An 18,074-nucleotide genomic window follows, 5' to 3' on the forward strand; every position below is an offset into this window, starting at 1 on the left:
TCAGTTTCAAAGTTAAAGACTCTACATTTCGGAAGTTGACTAGAGAATTTTTCTATATTTTCTAGTCTTATGAAGGTACATAAAACTGCAATTTAACTTTTGAGAAGAAGAATTTAATAGTCATGACTTATAAACAACAGCGTATGTGCTTACTTCCACAGTCCACCATGACCATAAAATGCCTGCTTAGATGCAGGTGTACATGATCAATAATACTGATAAATTGAGAACTTGGAAATCAAAAACTTAGATTCAATTGGTAAGTCTCATGTCCATTATCCATTGCATGAACCATTACTAAAAGCTGGCTAGTATCATGGACACGCTTTGCCGTGAACATCCGACTCGCTCGCAATGGGCCAGGGCAGCAGGTACAAGGCAGCACACTAGGTGCAACTGCTATGCAGGCATACCTTGGCTAGCAAAACAGCAGCAGCAGCCATTTCATGGGCTGCCAAGAGAAGCTATCACAATGCCAGCATTTCATAGGGAGGATAGAGGTGGTCCTGTTCCTGGAGGGCCAGCAGTCTGCCCATATGCAGCAGCAGCCAGTTCATCAGAGGGCAGCCTATTCAACAAGGTGTGCCTTCTCCATTTCGTATCAGCTCTCCTGTTATCTGAATGGCTCACAATAGGCCATGTCAGTAGGTACAAAGTGATAACAGGTCACAGCCGCCAGCACTTCATAGGGAGGATAGAGGTGGTCAGGTTCCAGGAGGGCCAGCAGTTTGCCCTAATGCAGCAGCAGCCAGCACATCAGAGGAGGGGAAGCCTATTCAAACAAGGTGTGCCTTCCCCATTTGAGATAGCTCTCTCGTTCTCAAGCATTTCAGCAAGAGCAGCCTCACAGGAGTAGGAGAAAGAAAAAAAAGAAGTGTCTATTAATATTTGTAGAAGGCCAAAAAGCCTGTGAGACCAAGTGTGAGACCAAGAAGAACTGAAATCAATATGAGAGTACACCCCCCACGGGGGGTCTAGAGGTGTCTATCACACCTCCAATGAGCTACTTCAAAAAATAGGGAAAAACTCCATGTGTCGGGAGTGAATTGTGTTGTGTCATGCCGTGTGTCCTGTATCTTTGTCATGTGTGAGTCATGAGCAGCTTGAGCTCTGGTTGGGGCCAATTGGGATCTCCTTGAGAGTCTTGGTGTCTCTGGAACGTATCTGAGATTTGCTACTGGCGTCTGTGACTCCTCTCTGTAGTGTGTACTCAAGGTGGTGCGAGGCCGCTTGATGTCGAGATGCCACAAGAACAGTACCTCGAGTGGGGCAAGTGCTTGAAATGCACATGAAAGCTTCAGATTACTATTCGCTTTTCTAAATTTACATAGCAAAAAGCAAACAAGTGTGGAGGCATAGAGAATAACAAAATAATCATTCCTCTTGTCATGACCGTGCTCGTTGGGCCTATGTCTAGTCTCTTGCTGACTTAGTGTGTCTGGAAGTTTGTGTCACAGTCAGGGCATCTCCAAACTACATCTTCTCCTATGAAGAAGAGCGAGTGCGTCTCTGGTTTGGGTAATGAATGACTCTACCCGTGTCGCTGCACTCATGGGTGAAAAGACAATGATCCTTCCCGGGATCTCGTAGTATCCAGGGTATCACGTTAGAACATGATCCTTTGTCTCCACCTTTTGTGTGTTGCAAAGATTACAAAGCCTCACATCTATTTATGATGTCTTGTGGCACCTGCCTCAATCTGGAATCTGTGGGATGAAGTCTTGAGCTGGCCCATGGTGATCCATACTGCATGGGACAGGTGAATCTGTAGAGCAGGAGCAGTTTGTCTTTTGACTGTTGTAATATTTAGCCATTTGGCTCAGTTATTTCAAAATACTCTACAGATGGGCCAGTGGCACCTATAGCAATGTACTTGCATCTTCATTCACATTGCATCTCCACTTGTGCCTTCTCTCTCACATTACATCTCGATGGAAGGATTAGATTGCCTTTTGACTGTTGTAATAGCTCAGCTATTGAAAAATACTCTACAGATGGGCCAGTGGCACCCATAGAAATGTACTTGTGCCTTCACTCACATTATATATGCACTCTGCACTTGTGCTTCTCTCAACTCAAAGGTGTTCTGTTATGCTTCTGCATTCAACTAGCTAGCATGACATACATGTAGGATTTAAAAGGAAGTTTACTGGCTTCTACATTGGTATCAGAGAAGTTTTAGGGGGTTAAGGTAGTTTGGATGGGGAACGAGTTCCTCGTAATCCCCCATGTATACAGGCTATATGCTGTTCCCCATCACAAGCACTAGCGTGCAGCTCCTTAACTATTGGGATGGCCAATGAAATCCATTTCGTCAAGAAGATGTAGATTCAAATGTGACCTTATCCCGTCTTCATGGTTCTCAATCTTCTAAGAGTTACATATTGAGAAGTAGTTTTAGTTTTGAGGAGTAATTCCCTATCTTGTCTTGATCCTTAGTCTATGTGATGAAACTTGGGTTGACTCAGGGCACTTCTCAATGATGCATGTAAGCCTGGCAGATGTGTGGCTGTGGGAGATCTTCTCTAATGACCTGGTTTCTGTATTGTCTAATTGAGTGCAAGGTGGGCACATCAGAAGTGTTCTTCCATCTAAAGGTCTGATTTCATAAACCCAAGGTCCTTCCAACCATGTGTAGGGTAGTCCATTTGAAGATTGTGATGGTGTTTTGCCCTCCCATCATGAAGCTTCATTATGGTATCTCTCACATTTCATGCATCAAATGTAGAGGCTAAATAGGGTGTATGAATCATAGCCCGGTCTGTGATAGGTTTTCCTACGAAAGCTTTATCCAAATTTCTTTAGGGTTAATACTCAAGCGAATTCCTCTTAGTTCTCGGTGATGAAATCCCTCTTTTGCAGCAAATAGGTCACTAAGGAAGAAGGAAGATCAGAAGAAAAAGGAGTCCTGTCCAAGCAAGAGGAATCATATTAAGATAACACAAATGTGGTAATAGAGGAGCTTTTCTTAGTGGTTTATCCGAGATTAGTATGCGGACCAGGGTGTGGCAATGTTCATGTCAAACATTGAGCAGTGCTCCATGGATCTATATTCCTTTGTGTTTGCTTAGACAGTACGGCTGAGGATGAGGTCATCTGTATCGGGAGAGATAAGGATGGGGTTGGCCACTCGGGAAGGAAGTTCTGACTGGAGCATCAGCTCAGAATTACACTTGGATTCTGACATGGTGGATACTTGAGGAAGTTACTGGCTTGCTGTAAGGGCAGGCCAAGGAAAGAAGCACCAAGGTGCATTTTTCTCTGTGCATTATTGAATATTTGAGCTGACCAACCTTATGGAAGCCCCCCAATGCTGATCTTCAATGCATTCTCTCGTTTGGCTTCGTGTTCCTTGATGTCTGCTTGGATATCAGTCTTGCTTGCCTTTGTGTGTACCTCTACAATCACTTCTTAGAGAGAGAGAGAGAGAGAGAGAGAAAGAGTTTATTAAAGTCTTTGAAAGACGGTCTATGAGACTCTGAAAAATCCTGATACAAACAAGCTTGTGGGTGGAGCTACTAAACGAGCATCCACTCCAATGCAGAATGCAAATGATAAGTGCTGAGTGCTACATAGTCATGTCAGAATGATGATCGCCTACACTAACATCCTCATCATTAGAGCATCGAGGGGGATGAGGTAGTGAGGGCATAAAGTCAGAGAGAGAGTGTTGGCGGCTGCCCGCGGACGGGTCCTATGTCGTCTCTTGGTTGTAGCTCTGCGTCTGATAAGAGCTAAACTTTAAAGTGACTCTTGTTGGTGGAGCCCCAACTCTAAACAAAGAAGAAATATCCCCAAGCGTAATCTATGCATCACCCTTTGTCTGAGCTGTCATGTCGCTGGCTCTGTGTCATATCATGGCGGGGCCTCGTGGTGTGGAAGCCCGCATGGTCTCACTGGAAGAACTCTGTGATTGAGCTGTGAGAAGAGTCTATCAAGGAGGTCTGCTCCTGTCTCCACGATCGAAGTAGATGCTCGTGGTGTCCGACTGCCTCATGAATGAAGGCGGCTAAGCATCTATGGTCTGGAAAGGAGAGAAAGCGGGCAATATCCGAGAACTATCTCTGAAGAGTCAATAGAAGCGTCCTTGGATCTCATAGTATACTGGGCACCCAAAAATGAAATGCTCCTCCGACTCAATCTCTTGGATGTCACATAATGTGCATATGTGCCTCTCCCTGGGCAAACCCTCAGCCCTGCCATTCTTGATGCGAAGTCTATGTGAAGAGATCTGAAACTGCCCAATAGAGATCCTTATTGAGTAGGGAGGGTGGATTTGTGTATATCCTGGTGGGTCGATAAAACCCTCCGTTGTGATATCTAAACAATGATTCGTGTAGAAGCTGAGCTTCACTGGAAGTTCGCTCGGTCCCAACCAAGTCCTGAATGTGTGTAGCTGCAAGAGATCTTCGCGAATGACCTGGTTGACCTCATGAGATAGGAGAAGGGAAAAAGGCGCGTCAATGCTATACTAGAAGGGGGGGAGTCTATCCATTTGGAATCCCAGTCGCTCAAACCATCTCTTTGTGTGTGCAAACCAGCATCTCTGATCTCCTGCTGCTGATAGCGCGCGCGTGTGTGTGGGGGGGTGGGGGGGTGGGTGTGGGTGTGCCCGCGCATGTGTAGAAGCCTAAAATTTGAACTAACTCTTCCCTTCTATGATTGATTTGCACCAGCGCTCTTTGAGTTTCATTGTTGTGTCTTCCATGTGCGAATTTTACGTTGTCTCAGAAATAGATTCCCATGGATCTATTGCTACAATCTTGAAATTTTTTTCCTAGAAAACACACACACACACACAGATGTATAATGTTCTCGAGAGGCCTCACGGGCCTATGGGACAAAGTACAGCAAATGGAAATGAAAACTCATACAAGCCACAAAGGGCTGAAGCAAAGGGCTCGCTAAGGCCCTTTGCAGAGTAATAAACACTAAGCTAAAAGAAATGCAACAAAAAACTAGTATTCAGACTCAAGGTTGAAATATGTAGCCCGGTGCCAAGGTGGCTCTCCTATGGGCTGAGAAAATATCTTGTATCTGTGTCTGCCGAGTGGTCCCTCTCGACAATGGGGGGCATGGTCTCCGTGATCTCTGTATCCGGCGGACGATCCCCTCCGAATAGGGATGTGATAGGTAGGACCTCCATCGTGTGTGCCCTGCTCCGTCTATGCATTTCTGGCTGCGTCTCTCTAGGTCATCGTCTCATCCCACTGACCCAATCAACCCTCATGTCATATATCTCCTCCTCAACCTCGCTATATCCAAGGGCAGACTCAAAAGTGTAAAAATATGTAACATGTCGTTGGGCACGATCTAGCTCGGTCGCAGGTGCCTATGTCTCCTCCTATTCTTTGATGCAGTGCACCAAGGTCTCTCTATGTCATTGCATGTCCATCAAATAGAGACCAACACAAACCTGGTCATGGACGTGAATCAATCGAGAGAGAGGCCCAAAACCGTGCCCCTCCTAAAATTAGCCATGGTATCATCTCGGATCTCATAGTATACAAGGCAAGTACACAGGAAGTGCTCCTCTGTCTCCACCTCCTCCAAGGTACATAGTTTACAAATCCGTTGCTCTCTGGGTGTACCTGTGGCTCTCATTGTCTCAATTCTCAACTGATGGTACACCAAATGCATCTGCCCATCGGTGATCCTCAAGGCATGTGAGACCCGTCTTTGCTCCGAGTTCAGGGTTAGATAATCACTCCATCCCACCGATACTCTAAGGAAATGATCCTAGTAGAATCGGATCTTGGTGGAGAACTCCTGATCCTCTCCCCAAGTCCGCAATGTGTGGAGATGGAGTAGTTCCAACCGTGATATAGTTGATCGCATCTGGTGGAATCAGGTGGTCGGGAGCATCTAAGCTGTACTCAAGGGGGGGGATATGCCTTCTCCGCGAAACCATTTGGATATGTGTGCATACCAAGCCATGTTATGAAATCTCATCTATTGGCACTGGTCATCAAACCATGGATTTTGGGGCATCTTCCCAGATGGGTAGCGGGCTGTAGAGCGAGTTGTGGGAAAGGACCTAGTGGCAACATTTCTGGACCACCGAAACCAAAGTGTTTTGAGGGGGTGGGTAGCTCGCTTGACAAGTGGCCCATATACATTGCATCTAGAGCATGGTCGAAGTGTGTCTGGATATGGGTGGGAGCTGGTTGTGTTAGAAATGACCCAACAAAGGGTACGCACAGCGGAAGACTGATAGAATTGCCTAGGAGCTCACACACTGTGGTGTGGGGTGTGGAATCACTAACTGCTTAACTTGTGTGCATAAAATAGATGTGCAGACTCATCAATAGACAATGAATCAGCCTGATAGAGAAACCACCAAAATAATATAGCTATGGACACAATACAAAAGAGATAGATCGAGAGTCCCACCAATGGTGTGGTCCTCTGATCTTACCACAAGGTACTTCTCCTATCTGCTGGCTATCTCTAGGCTAGAGCCCGCATGCTCCACCTTGAGCGTAAGTAGACTTTCGGTCCAAAGATCCAAACACCTTGCTGCCCTAGAAGACAGCCAAGGTCCAGCCCTAGATGAACTCTGTCTGCAGCAACTCCTAGTCTCCTCTGCCTCTTGGATGTAGGTCTGAGGGTGTGAGTGTAGCTGCTCCTGCTGCTCCTCTGATGGCTGAGCTGTTGAAATGATATGTGAGGCCCAAGGCCTCTCCTTTTATAGGCCCCAAGGCCTACTGCAAAAACCGACTGGCAGACCCCTTCCTGGCTAACACATCCCCAGCACTCCTGAAACCTCTGATCTGCAAGCAAACACAAGAACACACCAACATGAGGAAATTGAGCAGGCTGCTCACCACCCAACCATGACATCTACGAGATGTGATCTCGAATCATGAGATGTCCCCTCCGAGCCACGAGTTGAGCTACTGGCATGAACTCCCAACCAGATCCTAACCAACCTAGTGTCCCATACCACCAGGTGGCGCTCTGAACCCTGGGATTTGCTACTGGGCCTTGGGCTACGCTATGATGCAGGCGCACATCCGCGACTCAATCTAGGATCAGACCTAGCACCTGGGAACGAAACTTGCTTCCATCGGCTCCCTGAGAACTGAACCTCTGGGCCCCTTATATAGACTCGGGCCCCAAGCGCCAAAAATAGCGAAGACCTCTAACTGGTTTGTACCCTTGCCACTCAACCCGAGAATCAAGCCTTCCTAGCTCTAAGCCTCCCCAGTCTACCTGAGCTAGTCTTGTGTTCCCAATACACGTCGGATACCAATCCGTGCACATGACATACTTCCCCTCCTCTAAGAACTCACTCTTGAGTTCGTTAAAAAACCCGGGAATGTCCTCTGGAGGTTCTGTAATGTCTCCCATGTTGCATCCTCCTCAACACGATCCTTCCACTTGATCTTGTATTCCGTGATAGTTCTATTACGAATGTGTCTTTCACGAAATTCAAGAATACACTCAGGTTCGTGTGGAATAAAAGTCAAATCTGTAACTTCTATTATTTCTTGAGGAGAAACAAGTTGATCATCCGCACCCAATACTTCTTTCAGTCTACTGACATGAAATACTGGATGTACTTTAACATCAGGAGGCAATTCTAGTCGTTATGCAAGTAGTCCAATTCTTTTAATGACCTTGAACGGACCACAGTATCTGGGGGATAACTTCGGAACCAAACCAGTACTTAGGCTCTTGGATTCCTTGGGAATTCGCAAATATACCATCGTTCCTTCAGAGAACTCTCTAGGTAGAAGTGTCCTCGAATCTTATAGTATACTGGGTACCTGAAAATGAAGTGCTCCTCTGACTCAATCTCCTGTGTGTCACATAATGTGCATATGCGCCTCTCCTTGGGCAAACCCTCAGCCCTGCCACTCTCTATGCAAGTCTATGTGACGAGACGTGAAACTGCCCAATAGAGATCCTCAGTGAGTGGGGTAGGTGGATCTATGTATATCCTGGTGGGTCGATAAATCCCTCTGATGTGACATGTAAACAATGATCCGTGTAGAAGCTGAGCTTCACTGGAAGTTTGCTCAGTCCCAACCGTGTCCTGAAAGTGTGTGGCTACAAAAGATCCTCATGAATGACCTGGTTGACCTCATGAGACAGGAGGGGGGGAAAAGGCGTGTCAATGCTATACTGGAAAGGGGGGGGGGGGAGAGAGAGAGAGAGAGAGAGAGAGAGAGAGAGAGAGAGCTGTCGTTATGCCCTTGGTTGCCGCAGGAACTGCATAATGTCAGTTTAATAGAAAATTTTAACTCAGTCTTTTGGCTTGTTGTTTGGGTCCCAGGGTCTCCTAACTGAAGGCTTTTTTTGGATTCCATCCTTAGCTGGACCAACTACCATAGCAGAACGCCAAAGTGGAAGTGGAATCTCATGGCTCTTTCCTTTTGTTGTAAGTTATCTCTTTGGCCTATTTATGAAAGATTCTTGCCACCTGGAATTATACTTGTGCTTTTTTCTCAATAAAAGAAGATGATGAAGAATCTGAGCTTTTGTAAGATGCAGCTCGTGTGGCTTTGAGGCTGCCATATATGACTCTTGCAACCTCTATTTTGTAGGATGGCCATCCACCACTAGGCTGGAGTGATACTATTGCCTACCTGGTATTGCCACTGCTACTGATACTTTCCCAGTATGTCTCAATGCAAATGATGCAAACTCCACAGGTAAGGTCATATTCAAAGGTCTTACCTTGATAAGAGTTTTCTACTACACTGCATTAATATGATATCAGTTACAATTCTAAAGATGAACTTTCAATTTATTTCCAGTCAGATGATCCCAACCAGAAGAACAGTCAGGTCATATTGAAGTTTCTTCCATTGATGATAGGTTACTTTTCGCTGTCAGTACCATCAGGCCTCAGCTTATACTGGTAACTTCCTTGTGCACCTGGATGTTGAATGTAGAACAAATGTGTGTGGCTGAGCTAGCAGGTGTTTTTTAAAACCCTTTTTAAAGGGCAAAGGGGGAAGGTGGTTGTGCGTGTTTGGGGGGGGGGGGACGGAGCAGGTGCAGAGGTGTTCCAAAGGAGAGTCTTCTTGGGTACTGAGGATGTTATAAGTTTTTGTTTTGTTTTTTTCAGGGGGGGAGGGGGGGGGGGAGATTGTTAAAGAAATACAGTATGACATCCTCAGTGCCCAAAAAGACTCTCCTCTAACACATGGCCATCCACCCGGCCCCCAATCCCCCCCCCTCTCTTTCCTTATTCCCATAGTGACCCTCACTCTTCTTCTCACCACATTCAGGCACGCACAATCTCACACACTCACTCATGTACCTCACTGTAACTATCACAGCCTCCCTGATATTGACAATTGCAATACCCCCCCCCCCCCTTCTCTCTTCCCTTATTCCCATAGTGACCCTCACTCTTCTTCTCACCACATTCAGGCACACACAATCTCAAACACTCACTGATGTACCTCACTGTAACTATCACAGCCTCCCTGATATTGACAATTGGAATCAAGTCAGCTTCTCTCTCTCTCCCTCCCTCCCCCCCCAAAAAAATTAAAATAAAATCCACAGTCCATGCACCTGTTCGTCCTGCTTCATATACTCCCTATAAGGAGTGTTTGCATAATGCTATGATGTAAAATGTCCTCCTCGTGATAAAGCACTTTTCTTTCAGGAACCTTTGTGCCATCCCCTATCGACACACTGTTTAAAAAATAATTATGTGTTTAGGGTTCAGAATGTTGCGACAAAGTTCCTCTTCTCTTCCCCCTCCTCCCCCCCTCCTTTTTTTTTCTTGTTTTCCGTTCTTATCTTCTCTTTCCAATGGTCCTCACTTGATGTGATATGTTCTTCGGTATGTATATGTTATTACTATCACTAAGCCTTCTCCCTGAACTATTGGAGCTTTGGTATAGACTTCATATGAAGAATTATGTGTATATGTATTTATTTCTACACTGACCATGGGCTGCTAGTGAAGCTGATAAATATATCACATAATCTTGGCTGTGCTATGCGTGATAGAGCCTAATGTATGTATGCATGTGGGTCACTATCATAAGGTTCAAAAGTTCATTTTCTTAGAGGAGAAGTATGACCATGATCCCGAATTCTGAGAAGTGCAAAGGGATGTGTGATGTTTCAATGGAAAAAGGTATATCATCTTTCAAGGACAACCTCCATTAAGGTCAAAGCCATCATGTTTATGGAAGATTATAGTAATGGCTGCTACTGAGAGTCATTATGTTTCTCTATTGCATGTGCTAAGTTATATCTTAGTGCTTTGTGCCTAGTCTTGCTCATAGACATAGATCTTACATGTAACCTTGGACCTAGATGATATAAGCATCCCAAGCTCGGGATTCTTCATCAGGTGGGAGAAAGTGTTTCTTGAATTCAGCTTTAAACCCTTCCCTGGTGGTTGGAGCAACTTGATCCTTCTGTTGCTTTATCCACCATCTGTCCGCTGCCTCAATAAACAAGTGTGTGGCCTCGCGGATTTTCTTTAGATCGGATCTAATTTCACAAATGGCGAAGGCTTCTTCCCACTTGTGTAACCAAACCTCGATCACATCAGAGCTGCGCTCGGTCATCCGACCAGCGTACTTCTCCGGTCTATAATTAACGATATTAGGCACTTTGACCCTTGCGCGCTCTAAGGAATGTATACTAGGCTCTAGCTCTACTGGAGCTTTGCCCTTATCAATTCTAGACGGTCTAGCCGGCAAGGCTTGCACCATCTCCCTGATCTCATTTTGACCAGCATTCACTTGAAGCTGCTGGTTCATAGTCTACTGTAAAGCATCCTCTAATATCGAAATCCTACCAATCAATGTAGGTGCTGCATGATGTGACATCTGTTGTGTAGACCGCACTCTAGACTCACTAGGATTCACCCTTGAATTCTGCCCTTTTGCCTCCATAGTTCCACAATGGAAGATGGGGGGGGGGGGTTTTTTTTTTTTTTCTTTTCTAAAAGCCAAATAACCAATATATACACCCTTCACTCTGTTCTGCTTTCCTGGGTTTTTTTTTTTTTCTTTTCTACGGTACAGAAATAACTGCATGGAAAGAAAGGGCTCTCCGGTTGTTTTGCAACGATCCCGGCTGCTCTTCTCAGACATACAGTTCCCCTTCGAAGTCCCTTCCAAATAGGTTGTGCAGAGGCCTTAGAATGCCTCGCAGGCGGTGCTTCTGCAGATCAGATATGCGGCTATTAATTGACGTAACGCCTTCACCGACGAGTATGCACATCGCGTCGATCTCTTCTCCCAGGCCATCGCACAGCGCCTCACGGGCTTCCATCGACCTGCTTGTATTGACCCGCGTCACCTCTCACTACTTCATCGATCTTGAAATCGATTCTTCTCTGCCCACAACTATAGCCACGCTTCTTTCTCACGCACAGCCTTCGTAGGCCACGGTGGCCATTTTCCCATTCAGCACGTCAGCTTTCCGTCGATCTCTTCGTCAACGCCTCACCTAGCTCGTCGCTCTTCCCATGATCTCTTCCTTGCCTTGAGCTCTGATACCAACTGTTATATACTCTATCTCTAATTTACGAAGCTCTATTCCCTACGTGGATACAACTCACAGGCAATGGCATACGATTGTTCCACCCAGCCAAATTCTCGTGGATAGTAGATCGTCCGATACATGTGTTATTTCATTCATGTTTATCCATGAGACCCTCATTTCCCTAGATAGTTCTCCTTGCCAAATGTCAACATTTTAGCCTCTCCACTTGGTGCACCTTTTTTTACCCCTCTCTTGGGGCACATTAAAAACCACTTGCCCCTTGGCATTATTGCACATTTAGGTGCACCTAGGCCTTAGCACTCAGAACTATCTAGTCAATGCCATTCTGCCCTCACCTAGGACCTTGGCAGTTACTTCTCTTGACCATTTCAATTACGCACATTAACTATTACAAAAGTTGGTCATCTAAGAGAAAATGCCCACCGATCTATCCGAGGTCATGCTATCCCGGCTAGAGCATAACACCAACAATCCTTCCACTTGAATTATTTATTACAACTTAATTTTTCTATGACATAAAGAATCTTTTTGGTTCACGTGGAGAGCTGGAGGATTAATCAAATGAGAATCTTTTCCCCCACCAGAATGTCACTTTCAAGTAGCTATTCCTTTAAGCTGGATAACTTAAATACGGGATGAATGATTCACAGTAATAAATATTGTGGAGTCAATTTAGGACACTCACCTATCTTTAGGGTTCGGAAGACTCTGTTACAATAGACTTTCTCACCTTCATGAAAGTCGATTTTTCTTCTATGTGGATTCACAACTTTTAGCTCTCTCTTGAGACCTTTTAACGCTGTTTTAACTTCTTTTTTTTCAAAGAAGGCATGTTTTACATTTGCTTCATATTTTTTAGAAAGTCCTTGGCAGCTTGTACCTTTTCCTTGTCACGCCCTACAGATACGGATGCTCGTGATTGAAATTACAGAAACAAACTATAGCTTGTTGCTGCTTTTTTAAAATTGTCATATGCAAATCCTAGAATTAGAAGATACTGTTTCCAAGTTTATAACCTTTTACCCTCATACTCTCCTAGCATATTTTTTGAAGTTTGATCGACTCTTTTTGTCCGACCATGTGATTGTGAATAATCAGATTGCTCATATTCGTACTGGTTTTCAATATATTGACAAGAGCCCTTCAAAATTGTCTCTCCATTTTACTATCACTGTCACTATAGTACCAACTTGTAGCCCCTATAACTTGAAAACTCCATCTTACAATCTTACTAATCCATAAGTTTTCATAGTTTCTTTGATTGGCGTAGAATGACCCATTTAGGTTAAATATTCCATCATTACCACATACAGTTGTGGCTTCTCTGAGTACCACACACAGTTTTGGCTTCTTTGAGTCTTGGGTATCCAACAATAAAATCCATAGAGATACTTTTCCTTTCTTCAGATCATAGATGGGATCTCTAATGGATGAAACAACCCATCTGACTTGAGACATTGTGCTTTATCCAATTAAATAATCTTGGATGACGTTACTCATACCAAGCCAAAATAATTCTCTTTAGAAGAACATAGGTCTTCTAAAAACCGGGTTGTTTGACACTTGGAGTACCATGATATTATTGGCGAATAATTCCTCTCAATCTAGGAAACACGCTAGTCTGATTAGTACACAACCATCTTCAATGTTATACTTTTGCCACTTGAGTCCTTCACTAGTACCAACTTTTCTGTGAAACTGCTTGGCACAATTCACACTAGTCTCGAACATTTGGTGCTCTACGACCAACATGGAGATCTGAGTCTCTAATGTGGATTCCACACCTACTTAATACTTGAGTAAAGCTCAGTTCATGTACTAATGGCATTTGGAAGGGAATCGGATGCATGCATGCAGGCAGACAGAGAGAGAGGGGGGGGGGGGGGGGGTGTTTGATAGTGTGTAATGTACTGCAATAGATAGTGGAAATACCGATAGGGCTGTTATTCTTTTTTGTATATTCCCAATGTTAACAGAGAATATCTAATTTACAGGACAACAAGTATAAAAAGCCATTGGTGGTCCCAAGTCATCTCAATAGAAGTTCTTTTCCCCAGGAAAAAAAGTCATCTCTTGGAAGAAGTCTCAGAGTGGTAATACTGATAGGACTGTTATGCCTTTTTGTATATTTCAAAGGTTGACAAATAATATCTTAAGTACGGGGCAACAAGTATGGCTGCGGAAGTTGGGTGGAGCCAAACCTCCCATGAGTAAGGATGGACGTGATATCATAAGTGCAGGACAAGCAATACGCTCTTCTCCATCACCAGTAGTTGATTTGAAGGAACAGCGTCGTGGAGAAAGGTGCTTTCTGAATTCATGTTTGCATTAAAATTACAGCTGTTCGTAGTTCTATGTTCTGATGCACTAAAAAAAAATATTTTGGGACTGGAATATCGTGATAGGTTTAGACAGCTCAAGATGGAAGAAGCACGAAAGAAGGCAGAGCAGGCAGAGGCTGCAAAACATGCAGACGTTTCATCGCCTGAAACTGATGCAGAGGATGACACAGATGATGATGATGAAACTGAGGATGAAACTATGGACATAGCTTCTGCAAAGGTATTACTTAATTGGGCTTCTTTTTTTATATCTTCTGCAAAGGTATTACTTAATTGGGCTTTCTTATTTTATAACTTTACTTACAATACACGTGTTTAATTCCTTGCTACTGCAAGTGTGTCTGATCCCTATATTTCAGCAGGATTCATTGGAGGAGATATACAGGAGGAACGGTGCAGCTGGCACAGATTCATCTCCATCTAAAAGAAGCAAACGCTCTAAGAGAAAACGTGCAGCTTAACTGCAGCTTCTTTATCAGTCTATCATTAAGAGCTATTGAGTTCTGATACATAGTGCTTGAGATGGTGACAGCTTGTACGGATGCGCTTATTCATTGCAGTGTAAAATCTTTGCCAGGCATGCTATCCTTGTACGAATGAAGGTACGTAAGCTCATAGCAACCTGTCAGGTGCAGGATTTTTCTTTTGTGGTCGCTAGCACATACAATTGTAAGCACAGCCTCTTTGTAGTATCTTGATATTAAGCCTCATAAAGCACAGATGAATAGTAAAGTTTCTGACAGGCGAAACTCTCAATTTCATGCATATGTCACTATAGTCCTGGCCGTGAACATCTTGGATTGTTAGGCATTGGTAGCCTTGGGTATCGTAGAAGATAGTAATCAGCATTGTGCTCCATGATATTCTTTGGTAATAATACATGCAGTTGTTTGGTAGGCTGGAGAATAAAGAGGTAAAGCTCATTGCACATAGATGTTCCCTCCCCCCTTTGTTACTGATAACGCATGCAGTTGTTTCTTGTGCTGAAGACTAAAGATACAAACGTCATGGTGCATCGATCCCCATCTACCCCCCCTTGCCCCTTTTCCTGTGTCATTTTTGCCTATCTTTTATTTGCTTGTACGCCTAAAATGCAAACAAAACCTGAATTTATTCATAGGACCGTGAGTTGCTGTGGCATGATGATGCAGAGAGAGCACAACAGCTTATCTTACCCTAATGCTAGATACCTCTTAATTGTTTACAGGCTTGCTTCCCAATGAATTCACTTAAAAGAGTATGAGCAGTAAAGCACTGGAAGTGCAAACTGAGTTTGTGAACAACAGATCCATGGCATTGTCGATGTGAGCAAGTGTTAAAGATCAAACAATAATTTTGCCTATTTTGTGATCTTGGTGTAAGAAAATTAGTAACCCAATGTTTTCTATGGTATTGAAGTCACATCCACATCCACATCCACACGTTTTCTCCTGCAGTGCTCATTGTTTACTAAACATCTGCTGTATCCACCTTTCTCTGGTCCCTTTTAGAACTTGTTCTAAGACCTTTTTCATTGTAAGGTATTTTCCTTAAAACCTGCATTTCAGACACACCCACCCATGTCCTACCACATGCGCTCTACACACATGCTGACAAGCCATTTGGTTAACTTTTGTCATATGCTTCCGCCTGCTTAAAGGCTTAACCATAAGTTTCTTCACAGTCAGTTACAAAATAAATGGGATGGAGAGGAAGGCAATTTACTATACATGAAGCATTGAGTTTGAACATTGGTTTATTTAGTAGTAGTAGAGGACTCGTATTTGAGTGTTCTTTGTCTAATCTCCATCTTGTGTTTCTCAGCCTCTTAATTTGATATCGAGGGTGAGGTGGTGGGAGGTTGGGTGAGAGGAAGGCTTAGTTAGGCAAGGGGAAGAGTAATGGAAGGGGTTGATCAAGAGTGGGGTTGAGGTTCAGAAATTGCATTGCATGCGAGAAAAGGGTTGAGACCAAGCTGTACACATCCACATTATTCTAAGCTCCTGTACTTCATGGGGAAGGTGAGGTGATGATAAGGGTATGTGGTTGGGCATATGATGAAGATTGGTAAGGTTGGTTGATCACTTCGTCTCTAATGCAAGGAAGTGATCAGCAAACCTTACCACCATGGCCCATGATTGTAAAAGGTCACCTTCATGTATGGTCCCACATAATCCCTAATGTTATCAGTTCCGGTTCGTGAACCAGATAAAGTGATGCGAGCGAAAGCCCCTAGATTCATGAATATGTAGATAGAAGTATAACACCATATGAGTAGACATAGTTTTAGCAAACTTGGCCACCTCAGCGTGGCTATTTAAGCACCCAGGGGAGGTACCGACATGTACTTTCGTAGGAATATATGTACTAAGGGGGGTGATGGATTATTGTTTGTAACTCACATTTTACCACCTTGCAATAGCCAATACATCAAGGCACCAAGGGAAGGTTTTGAGAATTTAACACAAAATTTAGACAACATAATGAGTAAATGTATGAAGGCAAAAGCATGTTGTCATATAGCATGGAAGCTTAATCCAACATGTGAGCAAGCAATGCAAATATGTACTCCACTCTTATAAGCCATTTTATAACATAACATATGCAAGCTTTGAAGTCTATGACTACAAGTCCCAATCTTGTAAGTTTCTGTCCTTAATTGGCTTAGCCTTTTATCATCATGTCTACACCCAGGTTGCATCCAACTTAGAATAGTGGTGTTGTTAGTATAGGATCAGTGTTCGTTTAGGCCACTTTCTCATTAGTAGTGGAGCTTGATCCATGCTTTTAACAAAGGGCTCATCCCACGAAGTGAAAAATGAAGTTTCCGTTGTGCATTCTCTACAACATGGTATCTGGGCCTATTGGGCCTTTCCCAATAGTATATGATACTTACCTTAGAAAATATGTATGTATCAAAAATATTTTAAAAGTGGCTCATGTCTCTTATGCTTAATTCTTCCTACCTCCGTTCCTTTATTCATAACACTTAGCCTTAGTTTGAAGATTATCCCTCTTGCTTTATTGAGATTTAGGTAGCAAACCTCTTGTCATGATAAGGATTCAAGGGCATATTTTTGGACTTTCAAAATAAATATGGAGCAACATTGTCATTCATGCAGACACCCATGGACACATTATGTGTGTTGTAAGTTCATCATTCTAGCCAAGGGTGGTTATTGTAGCCATGGAAAACAATTTATGAGTTGAAGTGCGACCCTACCTCCACAAAAGAGCAATAGTGAAAGAGCTTGAATCTGGGTCTCAAATTGTAGTCTACTATTTTATTGGAGTGTGCTAAATCTTATGAATGTAATGTAAGGTGGTAAGTTCTTCTAGCTAATAGGCCTACGTGACCTTTAACTTGCAATTAATTTGGTCCTACAAATCAGGCTACATATAATCTACAATAGAACACTACCCTTTTTAGGACCATTGTTTGTTAGATAGAACATGAGGAAAAATATTCCAATTGCTCTTAACTCGCATACATTCATCAAACTTACTTTTGGTAGTATGCTAGTCAATTATGGTTGCCTTACGTGATTTGGTTCTACCAACCATTTTGGGAGCTCTATCATGGGCAAGCTTAGCCTCAGATCTTAGTGAAAGAATGCATGTCCCTTTTTAATTGGTGCTATCTTAACACTTCAGCATGCTTCTCCTTTAAAAGCGCTAGTCTTGATCGTCATCCTCACTACGTTGTTTAACATTGCGAAGCTTCTATTGATTCAACACCTTCTAGTCTTCATTCTCATCCTCTAGAGAGATTTGAGAAAAGACCTAAATGAGAGAGCCATGGTTGAAAGTAAATTTTCTCCAGTGAGATGAAGAGACACCTTTTAAGCTAATTACAGTGCTAGTGTGTGATAATACAACAAGCATGGAAGTATAAAGGCATCAAGTCTACAATTGAATTAATAATTTGACATTTGTCAAGAAAGCATAATAATCGATTAGTATTTTGGTCAATTCCCGTGACCTTTTATATCTTTATAAGCATAATTTCTTTTTTTGAGATATGTACTAGAAAACTAATAAACTCAATTGCTTACACCTCCCAACCATAATAGAGAGAGGATATGAGTTTTTTCTTTATTGATTTTCTCGTTATTCGGCTATAAGAATACATAATGATTACTTCCATGAATGTGCATGTTGTCATAATTAGGCGTGACATATTTATCAACATAACAATGACCTATCATAGCTAGTTCATTGGACAGAGGAAGCAATAATAACAATTCACACCACTCTCTT

General features: G+C 43.2%; 1 protein-coding gene across 2 annotated transcripts in view; it reads left to right on the forward strand.

Moving 5' to 3' along the window:
* Positions 1 to 14,761, forward strand: part of LOC147904411 (inner membrane protein PPF-1, chloroplastic-like) — a 51,188-nt gene extending 36,427 nt beyond the window's left edge. Inside the window, exons 6-11 of one of the 2 annotated variants that reach the window (XM_087386304.1) lie at positions 8,282 to 8,386; positions 8,553 to 8,660; positions 8,766 to 8,869; positions 13,630 to 13,797; positions 13,899 to 14,055; positions 14,195 to 14,761. In XM_087386304.1, the coding sequence (XP_087242430.1) occupies positions 8,282 to 8,386; positions 8,553 to 8,660; positions 8,766 to 8,869; positions 13,630 to 13,797; positions 13,899 to 14,055; positions 14,195 to 14,296 (744 nt within the window). In that variant the 3' untranslated portion in view covers positions 14,297 to 14,761. The remainder of the gene's footprint in view (positions 1 to 8,281; positions 8,387 to 8,552; positions 8,661 to 8,765; positions 8,870 to 13,629; positions 13,798 to 13,898; positions 14,056 to 14,194) is intronic. The other variant, XM_087386308.1, reaches the window with a different exon arrangement.
* Positions 14,762 to 18,074: the final 3,313 nt, after the last annotated feature.

Source organism: Dipteris shenzhenensis, chromosome 2 (assembly GCF_047967505.1).
Source record: "Dipteris shenzhenensis isolate YYH24624 ecotype China chromosome 2, Dip_SZ_1.0, whole genome shotgun sequence".
Lineage (NCBI taxonomy): Eukaryota > Viridiplantae > Streptophyta > Polypodiopsida > Gleicheniales > Dipteridaceae > Dipteris > Dipteris shenzhenensis.